Below are 17,657 nucleotides of genomic sequence, written 5' to 3'. Positions count from 1 at the left end.
TGTAATTTTAATGTTCATAGTTTTGATCTTCTTTTTCTTAATTATGTCCCTTTAATATTTCATATAATAAGGGTTTGGTGATGATGAACTCCTTTAGTTTTATCTTGTGTGGGAAGCACTTTATCTGCCCTTCCATTCTAAATGCTAGCTATGCTGGATAGAGTAATCTTGGTTATTGGTCCTTGCATTTCATCACTTTGAATACTTCTTGTCAGTCCCTTCTTGCCTGCAAAGTTTACGTTGAGAAATCAGCTAATAATCTTATAGGGACTCCTTTGTAACTCCCTTCTTTTCTCTTTCCACTTTTAAGATTCTTTCTTTATCTTTAACCTTCAGCATTTTAATTATGATGTGTCTTGGTGTGGTCCTCTTTGGGGCTAGCTTGTTTGAGACTCTGTTTCTGGGACTTGTATGTCTATGTCTTTTGCTAAATTAGGCAAGTTTTCCTTAATTCTTTTTTCAAATATGTTTTCAATTTCTCGCTTTTCCTTTTCTTCTGGAACCCCTATGATTCAGATGTTGGTACATTTAAAGTTGTCCCAGAGGTTTCTAAGCCTCTCCTTGTTTTTTTTTTAATTCTTGTTTTTTCATTCTGTACTGGTTGACTGCTTATTTCTTCCTTATGTTCCAATACATTGATTTGAACCCTGGCTTTCTTCCCTTCACTATTGGTTTCGTGAGGACTTTTCATTTCACTTAGTGTAACCTTCACTTCCCTTATGCATTTGCTCTACTCAATCATTTCTCTGAACGTTGTTATCACCAGTGTTTTGAACTCTTGTGTCTGTTAGGTTGGCTATCTCCTACTCGCTTAGTTCTCCCTCTAGAGCCTTGATCTGCTCCCTCATTTGGGCCATACATCTCTGTCTCCTCAACTTGACAGCATCCCAGTGTTTGCCTCTGTGTGTTAGGTAGAGATGCCACACCTGTTACACTGTAAGGGGCAGAGCCTTAGGTATTTGTAAGTGCTAGGAGACCCATTTCACCATCTTATGACACTGTATGTGGGGGAGGGGTCAGAGAGGGAACAATGACACTTGCTCAGCATTTGCTCCTTTTCCAGTCACTTCACCTGCTTTCCATATGTTACTGGAACCCCCCTAGTCATTGCCCTGGGGATGGTTCCCAGAGTAGGTGGGTTTGTGTACATTCTGGGACCATGGGGGATATCTATAGAGACTCTTCTGAGAGACTGGCAGTTTCTTCTCCCGCCACAACCCCCAATGGTTTTTAGAGCCAGAAGCTAGAACCGTGAGCTTCATGGTCTGGCTTGAGGCTGGGATTGCTCCCCAGGTGTCCCTCCAGGCTTTAATAATATGTATGACTGCTCGTTCTTCCGGCCAACTGCAGCTGCTGCCTTGCCATGCCACCACACTGTGTCCTCTCTGCTTCAGCTCCTGGTCTCTCCCCCTCCTACCCATCTGGATAAGTATTACCTCTTTAAATCTTTATTTGTTGGACTTCCATATAGTTTGACTTTCTGGCATTTCTGGTTGTTATTTTTTGTTATGTTTTGAGGTAGCTGTAATCCTTATGGTTGTGCAAGGAGGTGAAGCATGTCTACCTACAGCTCTATCTTGGCCAGTAGCTCAACTTGATTTCTGATGGTTGTGAGTGATGATTGTTCTATAGTTTAGTTGTAATTTTGATGTGGTTATGCAAGGAGGTGAGCTGTGTTTATCTCTGCCACCATCTTAGCTGGAAGTCTCCAACCCCAAAATTTTCATATATGGGATGATATATAGAAAAAAAAGTAGTGTGGTCCTGGCTCATGTAACTCAGTTGGTTGGAGCATTGTCCCATACACAAAAGGTTGGGAGTTTGATTCCTGGTCAGGGCATATACCTAGGTTTTGGGTTTGATCCCTGGTTGGAGCTCATATGGAAGGCAACCAACTGATTTCTCTCTCACACCAATGCTTCTTTCTCTTTCTCTCTCCCTTCCTCTAAAATTAATAAACATATTTTTTAAAAATTTTTAAAAGAAAGAAAAAAGTTATATATTTTATTACATTTAATCTTCACAACTTCATGGGGTTTCTATAACAATTCCCATTTTTAAAATGTGGGGATATGTGTTGCTCAATAATACACAATTAATAAATAGCAGACCAAAAATTCCAACACAGATGAGACTCCCAAAACTCATGTTATTTTAAGTTAAGGTTTAGCCTAGGAATATCTGACAAAAATTAAAAGAATGATTTTAAGAAGTTGCAAAAGAAATGGGGACTTCCAGCCAAGATGGAGGCGCAGACATGCTGCATATCCCTCCACAACTAAAAAGGAATACAATTACCTCAAAACTAGAGACAACCAGAAGTTCCAGAAAATCGAGCTGCATGGAAGTCCAACAAGGATATAAAGAAGAAATACTCCTCCAGACAGGTAGGAGGGGCGAAGCTGGGGGTGGAGAGGATGTGGTGTGGTGGGCGCAGCAGCATGGGCAGCAGTAGGCCGGCGGAAAACACAGTCACACGTTTTAAAAAGTAACCTGGAGAGCATTCCTAGCACCAGAGCAGACCGCATAGCTCACAGTTCCAGCGCCAGGGAAAATAAAGCTTCATTGCTTCTGACTGTACAAACCAGTGGAGGTTGGGGCGGGGGAAGAAACAGCCGGTCTCTCAGCAGAGCTCACTTGTTTAAAGGGCCCCCACGGTCCTAGAACATCCGCAGACCCACCCACACTGGGAATAACAGCCAGGACAACATCTAGAGAGACACCAGTCCCATAGAAGTGGGAGAAATGCCTGGAAAAGGACGAGTGCTGAGTAAGTGGCATTGTTCCCTCTCAGACCCCTACCCCACATACAGAGCCACAACATGGTAAAATGGGTCCCCCATACTGACGAATACCGAAGGCTCTGCCCCTACAATGTAACAGGTGCGACAGATCTACCAAAAACACAGGCAAATACAGGAGCCTGTCAAGATGAGGAGACAGAGAAGTACGGCCCAAAGGGGGGAACAGACCAAGATTCCAGTGGGAGAATTATGTGACAAGGAGACAGTCAACCTAACAGACATAGAGTTCAAGACACTGGTGATAAAGATGCTCATAGGCTTGACAGATATGCTTAAGTATGGCAAACACATAAGGCAAGAAGTGAAGGCTATGCTAAGTGAAACAAAGGAAAATCCACACAAAACCAATGCTTAAGGGAAGGACACCGGGGTTCAAATCAATGATTTGGAACATAAGGAAGAAAAAAAGTCAACCAGTGCAGAATAAGGAAACAAGAATTGAAAAAAAAGGAGGAGGAGCTTAGGAAACTCTGGGACATCTTTAAATGTGCCAACATCAGAATCACAGGGGTGCCGGAAGGAAAAGAGGAAGAGCAAGAAATTGAAAGCTTGTGTAAAAAAATAATTAAGGAAAACTTCCCTAATTTGGCAAAGGAAATAGACATACAAGTCCAGGAAGGAGAGAGTCCCAAACAAGCTAGACCCAAAGAGAACCACACCAAGATACATCATCATTAAAATGCCAAAGGTTAAAGATAAAGAGAGAATCTTAAAAGCAGGAAGAGAAAAGCAGAGAGTTATCTACAAAGAGGTCCCTATAAGACTTTTGGTTTCTCTAAAGAAACTTTGCAGGTAAGAAGGGACTGGCAAGAAGTATTCAATGTGATGAAAAGCAAGGGCCTACAACCAAATTACTCTATCCAGCAAAGCTATCATTTAAAATGGAAGGGCAGATAAAGTGCTTCCCAGACAAGATAAAGCTAAAGGAGTTCATCACCAAGCCGTTATTATATGAAATGTCAAAGGGAGTTATTTAAGAAAAAGATGATCAAAACTATGAACATTAAAATGACAACAGACTCAGAACTACCAATAACTGAATCTAAAAAATAAGAACAAAATCCGACTAAGCAAACCAGAATAGGAACTGAATCATAGGTATGGGGATCATTTGGAGGGTTATCAGCTGGGAGGGGAAGGGGGAGAAATGGGGAAATGGTATAGGAATTAAGAAGCGTCATTGGTTGGTACAAAATAGCCAGGGGGAAGTTAAAAATAATATAGGAAAGGGTGAAGCCAAAGAACTTATATGCATGACCCATGAGGGATGGGATTGCTGGAGGAAGGGAGGTACTGGGTGGAGAGGAGCAAAGGGAAAAGAAAATTGGGACTACTGTAACAACATAATCAATAAAATATACTTAAAAAATGGCAATATATCTAAAAAGAAACTAAGCAAATAAGCAGAACAGAAAGAAAATTCTAGATATGGAGATAATTTGGAGGGTTATCAGTTAGGAGGGGGACAGGGAGAATGGGGGGAAATGTGCAGGGTTAACTACAAATTGGTAGGTAAAAAATAAACGGGGAAGTTAAGAACAGTATAGGAAATGGAGAAGCCAAAAAACTTACATGCACAACCCATGGACATGAACTAAAGGGAGGAAAGATTGCTTGAGGGAAGGGGGTACTGGGCAGAGGGGAGCAAAGGGAAAAAAAATTGGGACTACTGTAACAACATAATCAATAAAATATACTTTAAAAAAAGCAAAAGCCTCAAAACACACTGAATTTGCCCTGGCTAAGTTGGCTAGTGTCCATTGAACCGAAATGTTGCGGGTTCAATTCTTTATCAGGCTATATGCCTGGGTTGTGGGTTTGGTCCCATTTCTTTCTCACATTGATGTTTCTCTCCTTCTCTTCCCCTCTCTCTAAAATCAATAAGCATGTCCTATGGTGAGGATTTAAAAAACAACAAGAAATTGAACTTTACCAAGGTGCTTGATAATAACAGTTGGAAAAACTTCATGAAATTTTTCTCAGTACAGTAGTCCCCCTCATCTTTAGTGCATGCCTGAAACCATGGATAGTACCAAACACTATATATACTATGGTTTTTCCTATACATACATACCTGTGAGTTTAATTTATAAGTTAGGCACAGTAAAAGATTAACTATAAGTAATGATAAAATAGAGCAATTATAACAATATACTATAATAAATGTTATATGAATACGGTTTCTCAAAATATCTGTACTGTTCTTGCCCTTCTTCTTGTGTTGAGATGATTTTTAATATGTCTAGATGATGAGATGAAGTAAGGTGAATGATGCAGATGTTGTGATGTAACATTAGGCTACTCTTGACCTGGCAATACGTCAGAAGAAGGATCTGCCTTCTTCAGGTGATCCTAGACCAGAGTCATGGCAGGTTGATAGTCGAATGTCAGAAGCAGAAATGTCACTGGCTGGGAAAATTTAACATTTTCCTACTATGGATGACCATGGGTAATTGAAACCACAAAAAGCAAAACTGCAGATGAGCAGAGACTTGTATATAATCAAATCAAAACATTTGCAGTGAAGTACAGTGGTTTGGGATCTCATCACTTTTGCGAAATAAAACACAAAAATATATGTACTTTGAAATGCTAAATTTCTGTCCAAATATTTAAGTTATTTAATAAGTGACATCTAGCCATCACAAGTTAAGTAAATTTCTTTTTTGGAGAAATTTTAAAAAGTGAAATACTCATTATTCTCAAATTAGCAAAGCTGAAAAAGTTAATGGATTTAAAAAATGTTAGTTTTTCTGTTTGGGGGGGGGACCCTGCAAATTGCAAAAGTTTGATGAAGTGTGGAAATATACTCTTTAAGTCTAAGAAACAGAAAATCCCAAAGCCTACCTTGCCATCCACAACTCTGTCAAGCCATTTCAGTTGACTGATGATGAGCCGAGGCATGTTGAGTCCATCACTGTTCACGCTGAAACGTTAGGATCAGAAAACAAGACCTTAGCCTTTCTGATTTATATATCAGCAAGCATTTCAGCCATTTAATTAACATTTACTGAATACTTACTATGCCTTGTGCACTATGCTAGACACATAAACCAAAAAAACCCAAAAAACCATGAGATACATACTTATATGCCTTGAGAAAGGTGTCTGGAAGAAGAGGTACTAAACTATTAACCATGGCTACATCTGTGGAAGGTTTACAGAGAGGGAAAGACAAGTTTAGAGTATCTCTTAAAATAATGTAAACTATAAAAAACCCCAAAACAATTTATATGTTCATCAGCAATGTATGAACCTGCCTATTTATTATACAGCACAAGGGAATCCTTTGATAACGGAAAATATGTATTTGTTGTTTTAAATGTCTTTAATTATTAATGAAATTCAGCATTTTTTAAAATTTCATGCCATTGTACTTCTTTGTAAATTGTCTGTTCATGACCTTTGTCTACTTTTTCATTAGGCTGTTCATTTTTTGTAAGTGTTGTTGTCTTTTTTTTTTTTTAAGATTTTATTTTTTTATTTTTAGAGAGAGGGTAAGGGAGGCAGAAAGAGAGGGAGAGAAACATCGATGTGCTGCTAGAGATACATCAATCAGTTGCCTGTTGCATGCCCTGGCCCACAACCCAAGCACCGTGCTCTGACTGGGAATGGAACCGGCGACCTTTTGGTTCACAGGCCAGCATTCAATTCAATGAGCCACACCAGCCAAGGCTCTAAGTTATTTTTTAAGTAAATATTTTTAAAATGGTACACTATAAAATTGAAAATGTAAAGAACAGTATTCACGCAATATATGACTCCAGCCAGCTGGCTCCCTTCCTTGAAGGTAACTACTATTACCAGTTTATTGTGTATCATCCTGGCACTATGTATTCATATAAATAGATGAAATTTCAAAGAAAGCTACCCCAGTAAAATTTCTGTAGTCACTTAGGAATCTGGCATTGTGATAAATATGATCTTTAGAGAAATCAATGATGTTTCAGAGTAATCTTTTCAGAGATAAACTTAAATACAACAGGATAATCTAAGCATTCCAGAATAACTCCACTTACCATTCAAAAAGAAATTCTGGCAACTTTTCAAATAAGGTTTTGATAATGGCAGGCTGAAAAAGAATGCATAGAGGGAATTAAGATATGGTCTCTAAATACACAACAGAAATGTATAATTAGCCATAATTCTCCCCAACAAATACTCTGGAAGGAAAAACCCTGCTATAATTGAAATCCTCTTACTATAAGAATATCCACATGAATACTGCCTGTATTTTGAATATAAGCTATTGGAAAACAAAGATTTATCAATAAGTCATATTCTGAAAAAAATTGCTAAAGGTCTATCAAAGCAACATTAAAAGAATCACATAATTAAAAATATCATTAAGTATGATGAAAACTGTTAACCCATGAAATGCAGACTTCAAAAGGTTATCAAATAATTTGCATGAAAAGAAGATTTCTCTTCAGAGAAACAAGAGGGGGTTCTTAAATTTAAGATAACCAAATTACATTCAAGATTTCCAATGAAAAGGAAAAGATAAGAGTATGGCAAGATTAACAGTAGGAGGGAAGAAAAGAAGAAAAGTGGAGGATGGGTGGGAGGAAAATATTTTATTTATAAACAGTTTGATAATTTGAGATGTTTAAAACATGTCAGTGTATTGTCTACTCAATGTAATTAAAAGATAAAAGAGAGGTAAAGATCAAAATCAATTTAATAAGCAAATAAATGGGAGATAACACAGATGTGAACATGGTAGAGATATACATGGTACTCAGAGCACACAGTATGAAGCTTTTCGAACCAGAAAACAGGCCGAAGGAATAAATAAAACTTCAAGAGGTATTTGGCTAATCAGCTCAATCCAAAGACGCAGATACTGCTTTATCAGATGCATTTCAGCAACAGGGCTATGGTAAACTGTCAAAACACCCAAACCCTCCCATTAAGCTTACTCTACCCTGTGTTCCAGCCACTTATGCTTGGGCATGTACCACAAATCACATCCAAATATGCACAGAATAAGTGGCACAGTCTCACCTGTAATATGTCAATCCCCAGAAGCAATTTAATGAGGCTCTTAGAGTAAAATGTGCCAATGCTGTTAAAAAAAACAAGAAAAAAAAATGTGTTTTCTATTTTATTTTCCTTGTTTTAATGTTTTTCTTATTCTTTCTCCATAAAATCGGTTAAATAAATAATCTTTAAAGAGAAACTAACCAGATATATAAATACAAAGCATGAGAAAGTAAATAGTTAAAATTCTATCAACACAGGTGAGACACGTAATAGAAAACACTCTGGTTCTTAGTCTGGTAACCATAAACTTAATAATTTACAGGTCAGGATAAAACTGAGGAAAAGAGAGCTATAAATCAAAAATGAAATTCCAAAAAATTACATTCTGCACTCCCCAGCCCCCTGCCCGCCCTTCTCCACCAGTTAATATAACAGACTAAATTTCAGCAATGCTCCATGCCACATCTCCACACCTGGCTTCCTCATCCTGCAGACGTTCACAAGACAAAAGGCAGTTCCTGAAAATGTCTTGATCCTCGATGTAAGACTCTAGGCCACTAATGAATTCTTCTATTATCTTAATGGGAAAAAGAAAAAAAAAAAAAAGACAGAGTAAGATTTGCTGTGGATTAGCTAAAAATCATTCTGGCACATTCAACTTTATGGCAGTGTCTTTAAATTCCCAATTCCAGAGTACTGCTAGCAAAAGTATAAATACCATGGAGAAAATACATACTTTGGGATAAGAAGGATGTTTCCTCAGAGTCTGAAAGAGCTTCTTTTGGAAAACAATTTGATCCACAGCTATGAGAAAAGAACAGCTGGTCACCAGGGTCTTTAATATCTCTTACCATAGCCTTACTTTCCTTAAGACCTAAGTTTCCAATCTGATGAAATTGATGCGGAACTCAAATGCCGGAAAATTTTAGTTTCAGGTAACAGCTGGTAAGCTTAGTAATCAACGTATGTAAAAAGCTATTGTTTCAGGAACTAGGGGTATGACCCACCTAGACTCCAGGAAACCATAGGCAGTTCCACCTTTGTGCCCCAGGAGGACTGCAGGCAATCAAGACGGTATCTGAGCCATTGTACTCCAGGGTGACCACAGCCCAGGACACAGATGGAAGAATGCTGAAGCTTTTATCTGATTAACCTTTTCCCTGAATTCCAAACCCCTTCTCTACACTTTTCTTCTTCTATAAAAAGGGTCCATTTATAATGGAATTTAGGACAGTCTGTTAGGGTACAAACCTGCTGTCTTCTCAGATCGCTGACCATCTGAATAAAGCTCCCATAAAGATCCAATCCCTTATTGGGTCTGGTAAATGACAGGCAGCACAAACACTGGTTTTTCCAGTTTCAAAATGAATAAAGGGATTTACAACACAATTCAGAACCAAATCTTCTAAACCAAATTTAGCGTTGACAAAGGACAACTACTAAGTATTCTAAAAAAGACATGTCATAACCTTAGAAACAATCTATGTCCCCAAAGTAGGCCCTTATAGATGCCTTATATGGCTTTATATATTTTCTCCTAAAATTATTCTGACACAGATCTAATTGTTCTCTGGGTATTAATTTTTTCACAAGAAAACACAAAGCAATACTAGTATATAACATTTTTCTTAAAAAGGGTGGGGTGTTAGAAGTACTTTACTTAACGTGTATTTATCAGGACCAAAGACTATAACAATATTCTCTAAAAATCAATTTCAATTTCATCCTTGTCTCAAGTCAGATAGATGGTGCTCCCATTTCTAGTCTTCATTATCTTTCGATTTAGAAAATCTATGATTCATTATACCCAGGAAAAGAGATTAAAATATCACCTAGCTGATTCTGACTCTCTCCTCTTTTAAAAATAATTCCAGATGTCTTAAGAAGTTTTACAAAGGCACTGTCGTTTTCTTCAATTTCATTATAAATATGAGATTTCTTTGTCTTTTTGGAAAGTGGTTGCTTCCTGGTATCTGAAAATAGATAAGATTTTCAATACTGTGACAAATAGTAAAGCAAAGATAAAAATGTAAACTCTTGAATAATAAACTTAATAGGAAAGTTGATAGTTTCCTGAAGAATTGTACCGGAATTAATGATGTAGTTAAGATTTTTTTCTAACGATGGTCAACAATAGTGGCTTCCAAATGAAAAAACAAAATAATCAATAAGTAAAATTGTTTTCACCTATTGAATTTTCATTTGAAGAATGCAAAATGTGCCATTTCTAACAAGAGTAACCATGAAATGTTTCCACCCAAATTCTAAAGCAGCCAGGGTCCCTTAAGCTGTTGTCTGCAAACTATTGCTTAGAATCTCTGGGAAGTTTATTAAAAGCATATTCTGAATTTCTGGTAAAGTTGGAGGCAAAGGTAGACACACGTCACCTCCTCATGCAATCAAAAGAATTATGTACAACTAACCCCAAAATAAAAAACAATCAGAACTGCCAAAAAATCAAACTATATAGAAGTCCGACAACCAAGGATTTAAAGAAGCCACATTCATCCAGATGGGTAGGAGGAATGGAGAGATGGCGATGGAATGGGAGGTCCCACAGTCGCATGTGGTGAATAAAAATCGGGAGGAATACCTTGGGAGTGAGTGATCCAAGCCCCAGGCCAGACTGCACAGTCCAGGATTCCACTGCCCAGAAGATAAAGTCCCATAACCTCTGGCTGTAAAAACCAGTGGGGGTTGGGGCAGAAGAAACTTCTGATTTCTCAGTGGCTCATTTCAAGAGCTCACATGGACTTAGAACGTATGCAAACCCGCCATGGCATTCACCACCAGGACAACAGCTGGAAGCACACCAGTCACATACAGGAAGTGGGTGAAGTGACTGGACACAGGGCAAGTGCTGGGCAAACCTCCAGAAGCCACACAGCGGCATTGTCCCCTCTCCAAGCCCACCCCTCCCCCAACAGAGCCACTAAGTGGTGTTCTCCTGCCCTATTGAGCAACTATGGCTCCAACCCCATACAACTTAACAGGTGTGCTAAGATAGGGAGTCAAAGCAGCTCTACCTAACACACAGAAACAAACACAGGGAGGCTGCCAAACTGAGGCAACAAAGAAATATGGATCAAATGAAAGGACAGAAAAAAAACCCAGAAAAAGAACTAAATGAAACAGAGATATCCAACCAATCACTGGTGATTAGGATGCTCAGAGAACTCACTGAGTACAGCAACAGTATAAAGGAAGAAATGAAGGTTACACTAAGTGAAATAAAGAAAAATCCACAGAGAAACAACAGTGAAGAGAAGGAAGCCAGATTCAAATCAACTATTTGGAACAAAAGAAAGAAATAAACATTCAACCAGAAAAGAAATAAACAAAAATTAAAAAGAAAGAAAACAACGATAGTATAAGACCATAGGACATCTTCAAAAGTGCCAATATCCGAATCATAGGGATGCCAGAAGGAGAGGAGGAAGAGCAAGCAATTGAAAACTTATTTGAAAAAACGACAGAAAACTTCCCTAATCTGACAAAGGAAATAGACATAAGAGTCCAGGAAGCACAGAAAGCCCCAAATAAGCTAGACCCAAAGAGGACCACATCAAAACACATCATAATTAAAATGCCAAAGGCATTTTAAACTTGACTTCTGGCCAAGATGGAGGCGTAGACAGACACGCTGCATCTCCCTCTACAACTAAGAAGGAATACAACTACCTCAAAACTAGAAACAACCAGAAGTTCCAGAAAATCAAACTACATGGAAGTTCAGCAAACAAAGATATAAAGAAGAAATACTCATCCAGGCAGGTAGGAGGGGTGGTGCTGGGACGAGAGGACACCGTATGGTGGTGGTGATGGTGGCAGCAGCAGCAGCAGCAGCAGCAGGCCAACAGAAAGTGCAGTCACACATTTTAAAGTCAGGAGGGACACCTGGGGAGTGTTCCCAGCTCCTCACTGGACCTAGCAGCTCACGGTCTCAGCACCATGGAAAATCAAGCCTCATTGCTTCTGACTGTACAGAACAGTGGGGGTTGGGGTGGAAGCAGAAACTGCTGGTCTCTCAGAAGAGTCCACTTGTTTAAAGGGCCCTCACGGTCCAAGAACGTCTACAGACCCACCCACTCTGGGCATGATGGCCAGAGCAGCAGCTAGAGGGGTATCAGTCTGGTGCGGAAGTGGGAGAGGTACCTGGAAAAGGGGGGAGTGCTGGGCAGGTGACATTGTTTCTTCTCGGACCCCTCCCCCACACACAGCGCCACCACGTGGTGAAAGAGGTCGCCCTGTACTGACAAATCCCTAAGGCTCCGCCCCTTATCCCTAAAGCTCCGCCCCTTACAACGTAACAGGAGCAACAGCTCTACCTCAGACGCGGAGGCAAACAAACACAAGAGCCTGTCAGAATAAGGAGATACAGAAGTATGGTCCAAAAGGAGGAACGGATCAAGGTTCCAGTGGGAGAACTAAGTGACAAGAAGATAGCCAACCTAACAGATGAGGAGATAGACAACCTAACAGACACAGAATTCCAAACATTGGTAATAAAGATGCTCAAGGCTTGACAGATATGCTTGAGTATGGCAAACGCATAAGAGAAAAAGTGAAAGCTATGCTAAGTAAAACGAAGGAAAATCCTCACAAAACCAATGGTGAAGGGAAGGAAACTGGGGTTCAAATCAATGATTTGGAACATAAGGAAGAAAAAAACAGTCAACCAGTGCAGAATGAGGAAGCAAGAATTGAAAAAAGTGAGGGAAACTTCCCAAATTTTGAGAAGGAGATGGACATACAGGTCTAGGAAGCATGGAGGGTCCTGGGTGAGCTGGACCCAGAGGGGACCACACCAGGATGCATCATGATTGAGATGCCAAAGGTGAAAGATAAAGACAGAGTCCTGGGGGCAGCAAGAGAGAGGCGGAGAGTTGCCTACAGGGGGTGCCTATAGGACTATCAGCTGATTTCTCAGAGGACACTTTGCAGGCAGGAAGGGACTAGCAAGCAGTATTCAATGTGATGAGAGGCAACCTGCAACCGGGACTACTCTGCAGCAAGGCTATCATTTGGAATGGAAGGGTTGATGAAGTGCTTTCCAGACAAGGCAAAGCTAAAGGAGTTCATCATCACCAAGCCATTATTATATAAAATGTCAAAGGGAGTTACTTAAGAAAAAAAAGATCAAAACTATGAACACTAAAATGACAAAAACTCACAACTATCAACAACTGAATCTAAAAAATAAAAACAAAATCCAACTAAGCAAACCAGAATAGGAACAGAATCATAGGTATGGGGATAATTTGGAGGGTTATCAGCTGGGAGCGGGGAGAGGGAGAGGTGGGGATATGGTGAAGGGATTAAGAAGCATGATCGATTGGTGCAAAGTGGACAGGGGATGATTGGGAGTGAAGTGGGAAAGGGTGAAGTCAAAGAGCTTATGTACGCAACCCATGGACATAAACTAGGGGGGGTGGGATTGCTGAAGGGAAGGGGTATACCGGGTGGGGGGGGCAACAAGGGAAAAATTAGGACAACTGTAATAGCATAATAAAATATACTTTTAAAAATAAATAAAAGTGTACTCTTACAGCATATCCCAGGCTTATGGAATCAAAATTTCCAAGTTGGGGCCTGGGAGTCTAAATTTTTAACAATCTCTCCAGGTAATCATCCTGATGCACCTCAAATTTGAGAACCAATTACCTAGATGTAGGGGACAAAGAATGGGGCAGGTACTCTTGCATGATATCTAAATACAAAGCTTGGAATGGTTTCATCCCAAAGCGTGTATCCAACAAGTAATAAAACATTATTAACAAACCAAAACAAACAGATACTTAAAGTTAAATGATTATCTACTCTTCTCCCTTAATGATACAACAAGTTAGAACTGCCTTAGGAGAGATGAGTGCAATAAATGCAAAAGACTGTCAACTTCTTGTCAGAACTCTTAGGGCCTCTGTCAACCACATTCTCATAAGAACAGAGTGTGCACTGTTTCTTTGCCTCTGGTTTGCTTGCTTTGATATGATGCCTTTCTTTTATATATCACTTTCATAGCATTTATCTAGACCATAATTTTTTTAAGGAAGGAAAGAGAACTGTAAGTTGCCTTTTTTTTTTTAAGTATAGGGACTATGTTGTATCTCTGTGTTCCAGCACCTAGATAACGTATAATAGATGAGCTCTATTATACTAACTCCTTTTATGGATGTGGATATTAACACTCAGAAACTGCAGGCATGTGCCCAAAGTAATAGACGGAATCAGAGACAGAAACTCAATCCCAAATCTCCTGATATAGATTGTGTGGTCTCTCCATTAAGCCTAGATGAGTCCCAGCATTTCAAAGTAGGAACTTCGTTTATCTTTAAGCACCCCACACATTTTTTTAAATTTTGTTAAATTTATTGGGATGACATTGGTTAATAAAGAGTATGTAAGTTTCAAGTATACAATTCTATAAAACATCATCTGTATACTGCATTGTGTGCTCACCATCCAAAGTCAGGTCTCCTTCCATCACCATATATTTGACCCCTTTTACATTCTTCAAACTCCCCCACTCCCCTTTTGACAACCTCTATATTTTTTGTCTACGGGTTTTGTTTGTTCATTTGTTGCTTTCTGTTTTATATCCCACATATGAATGAAATCATACGGTTCTTGTGCTGTTCCACCTGACTTATTTCTCTTAGCATGATACTCTCAAAATTCATCCATGTTGTCACAAATGCAGTATTTCGTCTTTTCTTAGTTGTATTCCATTAAGATGGGATAAAGATGATGTGGAATATATATATTCAGCCATAAGAAAAGGTGAAATGCTGACACTTCCGGCCAAGACGGAGGCTTAGACGGACATGCTTGGCCTCCCTCTACAACTAGAGAGGAATACAACTACTTCAAAACAAAAGATAACTACAAATTCCAGAAAATAAAACTACACGGAAGCCCAATGTATGAAGTTATAAACCAGCGGTGCCCTTTGGGCAGGTAGGAAGAGCGAAAGTGGGCAGTGCTGTTTGCAATCGCACCAGGGACAGCGGCAGGGAGAACAATCCCAGCGGCAGGGAGGACAATCCCGGCTGCAGTCAAACCCCGGTGGCTCGCGACCCCAACGCTGGGAGAAGCAGCCACCACATCGCCTCGAACAGTGAGGCCCAGGGGGCAGGAGGACGGATCCCGGTCTCATAGCGGAATAACTGTGTGAATCCATCTTGGACCCCCGCCCCCACACAAAGCGCCACAGGGCTGCAAAATAGGTTGCGGATCGCCACTGGTCGCTGGGCAGTGACGACAAAGTGCTGGCGAGAAAGGTTGTGGATCGGTGCCGGTCGCTGGATTGTGACGAGTACACAGGCACTGCCCCCCTATAGCCGGCCCAGGAAAACAAAACGCATTTGTCAAAATGAGGCAGACAACTATAGAAATCCCGGTGGCGCAGCTCACCAGGCAACAGATGAAGAATCTGACAGATGAACAAATAAGAAACCTGTCAGAGGCTCAGTTCAGGGCCATTGTTATCAGGTGGCTTACAGAATTAACAAAAGATCTGGAAAAAGATGAGAAAGAATCGAAAAACACTCATACTGAAAGGAACAAAACCACATACGAAACAGATGGTGAGGAAATAAAATCCAGAGTTCAAATCAACAAACCAGAACACAAAGAAGGAACAAACAGTCAACCAGTGCAGAGAGAAAAAACGGGAAGCAAGGAAAATGAGGAGAGGATCAGAAACCTCTGGGACAGCTATAAAAGGCCCAACATAAGAATCATTGGTTTGCCAGAGGGTGAAGAAGATGAACTAGAAAAAAAAAAAAAGGTGAAATGCTGCCACATATACTTGCTGCAGGAAATAACGCGACAAGTAAGTAGATACTTACTAGAGGCATCTTCTGTCACGTTCTGTTTATCCTCAGATTTTGACAGTCTTCTTTTGGAAACCATTTGAACAGTTTTCTGCAGTTAAATAAGTTTCTACAACAAAATCAGAGAACAGCTGTTACCCTGTCAAATCTAAATTGAGAAGTTAAAGCTATAGCTTAAAAAAAAAATACTCTGTAGTTCTCAAATTTAATGCTATCTAAATCCAGGTGTTGAGAAAATGTCAACTCCTGTATCTGGTTAATACTCCCTTGCTTTCAAGACTTGTTTACATAGTTACCTTTGTTAGTCACTTCCCTCTTGCTAAAGGATTAAAATCCATAGTTCTTTGACATTCAAGATCCTTCATCTTCTAGCCCCAGACTATCTCTCTACTTTAATGTAATAATCCAATACTACACATTAGGGCCTGTGCTAGGTGTTGGGGTTACAATTATGAACCAGACATGATGCCTGACCTCAGGGAGTTTACAATATAGTAACAAGTAGTCTTGAGATAGTTATTTAACTGCAGTCATGATCCACATAGGATGTTTCAGATAATGAACCACATACACCACAGTGGTCCCATAAGATTATAATGGAGCTTAAAAATTCCTGTCACCTGGTGACATAATAGCCGTTGTAATGTCCTAGTGCAACACATTATTCACATTTGTAGTGCTGCCAGTCAGATAAAAGTACAACGCATACATTATGTATAGCACATAACACTTGATAACAAGCAACTATGCTACTGGTTTATAGTATACCCTTTCTACTTATTAGTAGACCTTTTTTGGTTTGCTATAAAACAGCTGAGTCCACAGCAGCAACCTCAGACATCTGGTGTTCATCAAGTAATTACATCGCTTTCTCTTCTGCTTGATTTAATCTCATGCTGTGTTGCACAGTAATATGCTATACAGGCTTGTAGCCTAGAAGCAAGAGGCTATACCATCTGGGTACGTGTATGTACACTCTGATGAAATTGCCTGACAACCCATTTCTCAGAATGCATCCCATGATTAAACACACGACTGTACAGCTGTGTGCTACAAAAGAAAAGCAAAGGGAGCTATGAGGGCTTACACGGAAATTTAGTCTCGTTGGGGTAGGGGTGATGAAAAAAAGTAATTACAATTTCTCAAGGATAATCTCTTTGAGAGAAGGATTTTAAGCGGGACCTGAGTGTTGAAATAGTAGTTAGCCAGTAGAAGAGGTATGAGGAGACTAGTCCAGGCAAAGAAAAACTCAACACTGAAACAGGAAGGACCCTGTAAACTCAGAAATGAGACTGCAGAGGCAGGGAGTGCCTGAACCCAATCAAAGGGCCTTCTAGTCTATCTTGTAAACCAGAAACTTCCTGGTCTTAGTGCTTTTGCATAAAGCATTCTTTTCACCCCAAATATTCTTATCTTCCTTGAAACTACTGCTCATCCTTAAAGACTCAATCAAATGTCATCTTCCTTGAAAAAATATTCCTATCCCCAAGGAAGTTTGTTACTCCAGCTTCCCTGCTCCACTGAGTGTATCTAGGACATCACACTCACCTGTGGGGCTCCTTGAGAAGAGGAACCCAGTCTCATTTATCGCAGTATCCCGTGTGCCCAGCACAGTATCTGGCACACATAAAAATTTCTGAGAATACTTGCTAAATGAGAATGGCTGGCAGGCAGGTAAAACGTAACAGCTAACAAGAACTATTTTACTTCAGGTAAAACGTAACAGCTAACAAGAACTATTTTACTTCAGGTAAAACGTAACAGCTAACAAGAACTATTTTACTTCAGTTATTCCTCACAAAACTTCTTGAGGCAGGTATCATTATTATTCTCACAATCAGTTGAAGAGCTGGGATTCTAACTCAGGCAGTCTGGCTCCAGAATCTCCCCTCGTAACTACCACCTATACTTATTCTTAATTATAATAATGGATACCAATAGGAGTTAACATTTCCTATGCACCAGACACCATGTTAAGCGTTTTCTCGATTCGTTGCCTCGTTTAATAGTTATAATTAGTATCGGCCACTTT

The 17,657-nt window shown here is 39.7% G+C and overlaps 1 protein-coding gene across 1 annotated transcript in view; it reads right to left on the bottom strand.

Moving 5' to 3' along the window:
* The window catches only part of FANCD2 (FA complementation group D2), a 74,769-nt gene that overhangs the window by 56,741 nt on the left and 371 nt on the right, over window positions 1–17,657 (bottom strand). Inside the window, exons 2-8 of the mRNA XM_090284158.1 lie at window positions 15,641–15,734; window positions 9,623–9,763; window positions 8,527–8,594; window positions 8,264–8,367; window positions 7,812–7,872; window positions 6,824–6,876; window positions 5,652–5,730 (exon numbers count right to left, since the gene is read on the bottom strand). Coding sequence (XP_090140284.1) covers window positions 5,652–5,730; window positions 6,824–6,876; window positions 7,812–7,872; window positions 8,264–8,367; window positions 8,527–8,594; window positions 9,623–9,763; window positions 15,641–15,704 — 570 coding nt within the window. The 5' untranslated portion in view covers window positions 15,705–15,734. The remainder of the gene's footprint in view (window positions 1–5,651; window positions 5,731–6,823; window positions 6,877–7,811; window positions 7,873–8,263; window positions 8,368–8,526; window positions 8,595–9,622; window positions 9,764–15,640; window positions 15,735–17,657) is intronic.

This window comes from Furipterus horrens, unplaced genomic scaffold (genome assembly GCF_987537825.1).
Source record: "Furipterus horrens unplaced genomic scaffold, mFurHor1.1.pri manual_scaffold_7, whole genome shotgun sequence".
NCBI classification, from domain to species: domain Eukaryota; kingdom Metazoa; phylum Chordata; class Mammalia; order Chiroptera; family Furipteridae; genus Furipterus; species Furipterus horrens.
The sequence above is the reverse complement of the archived record's forward strand: the minus strand, read 5'-3'. Positions and strand labels throughout refer to the sequence as shown.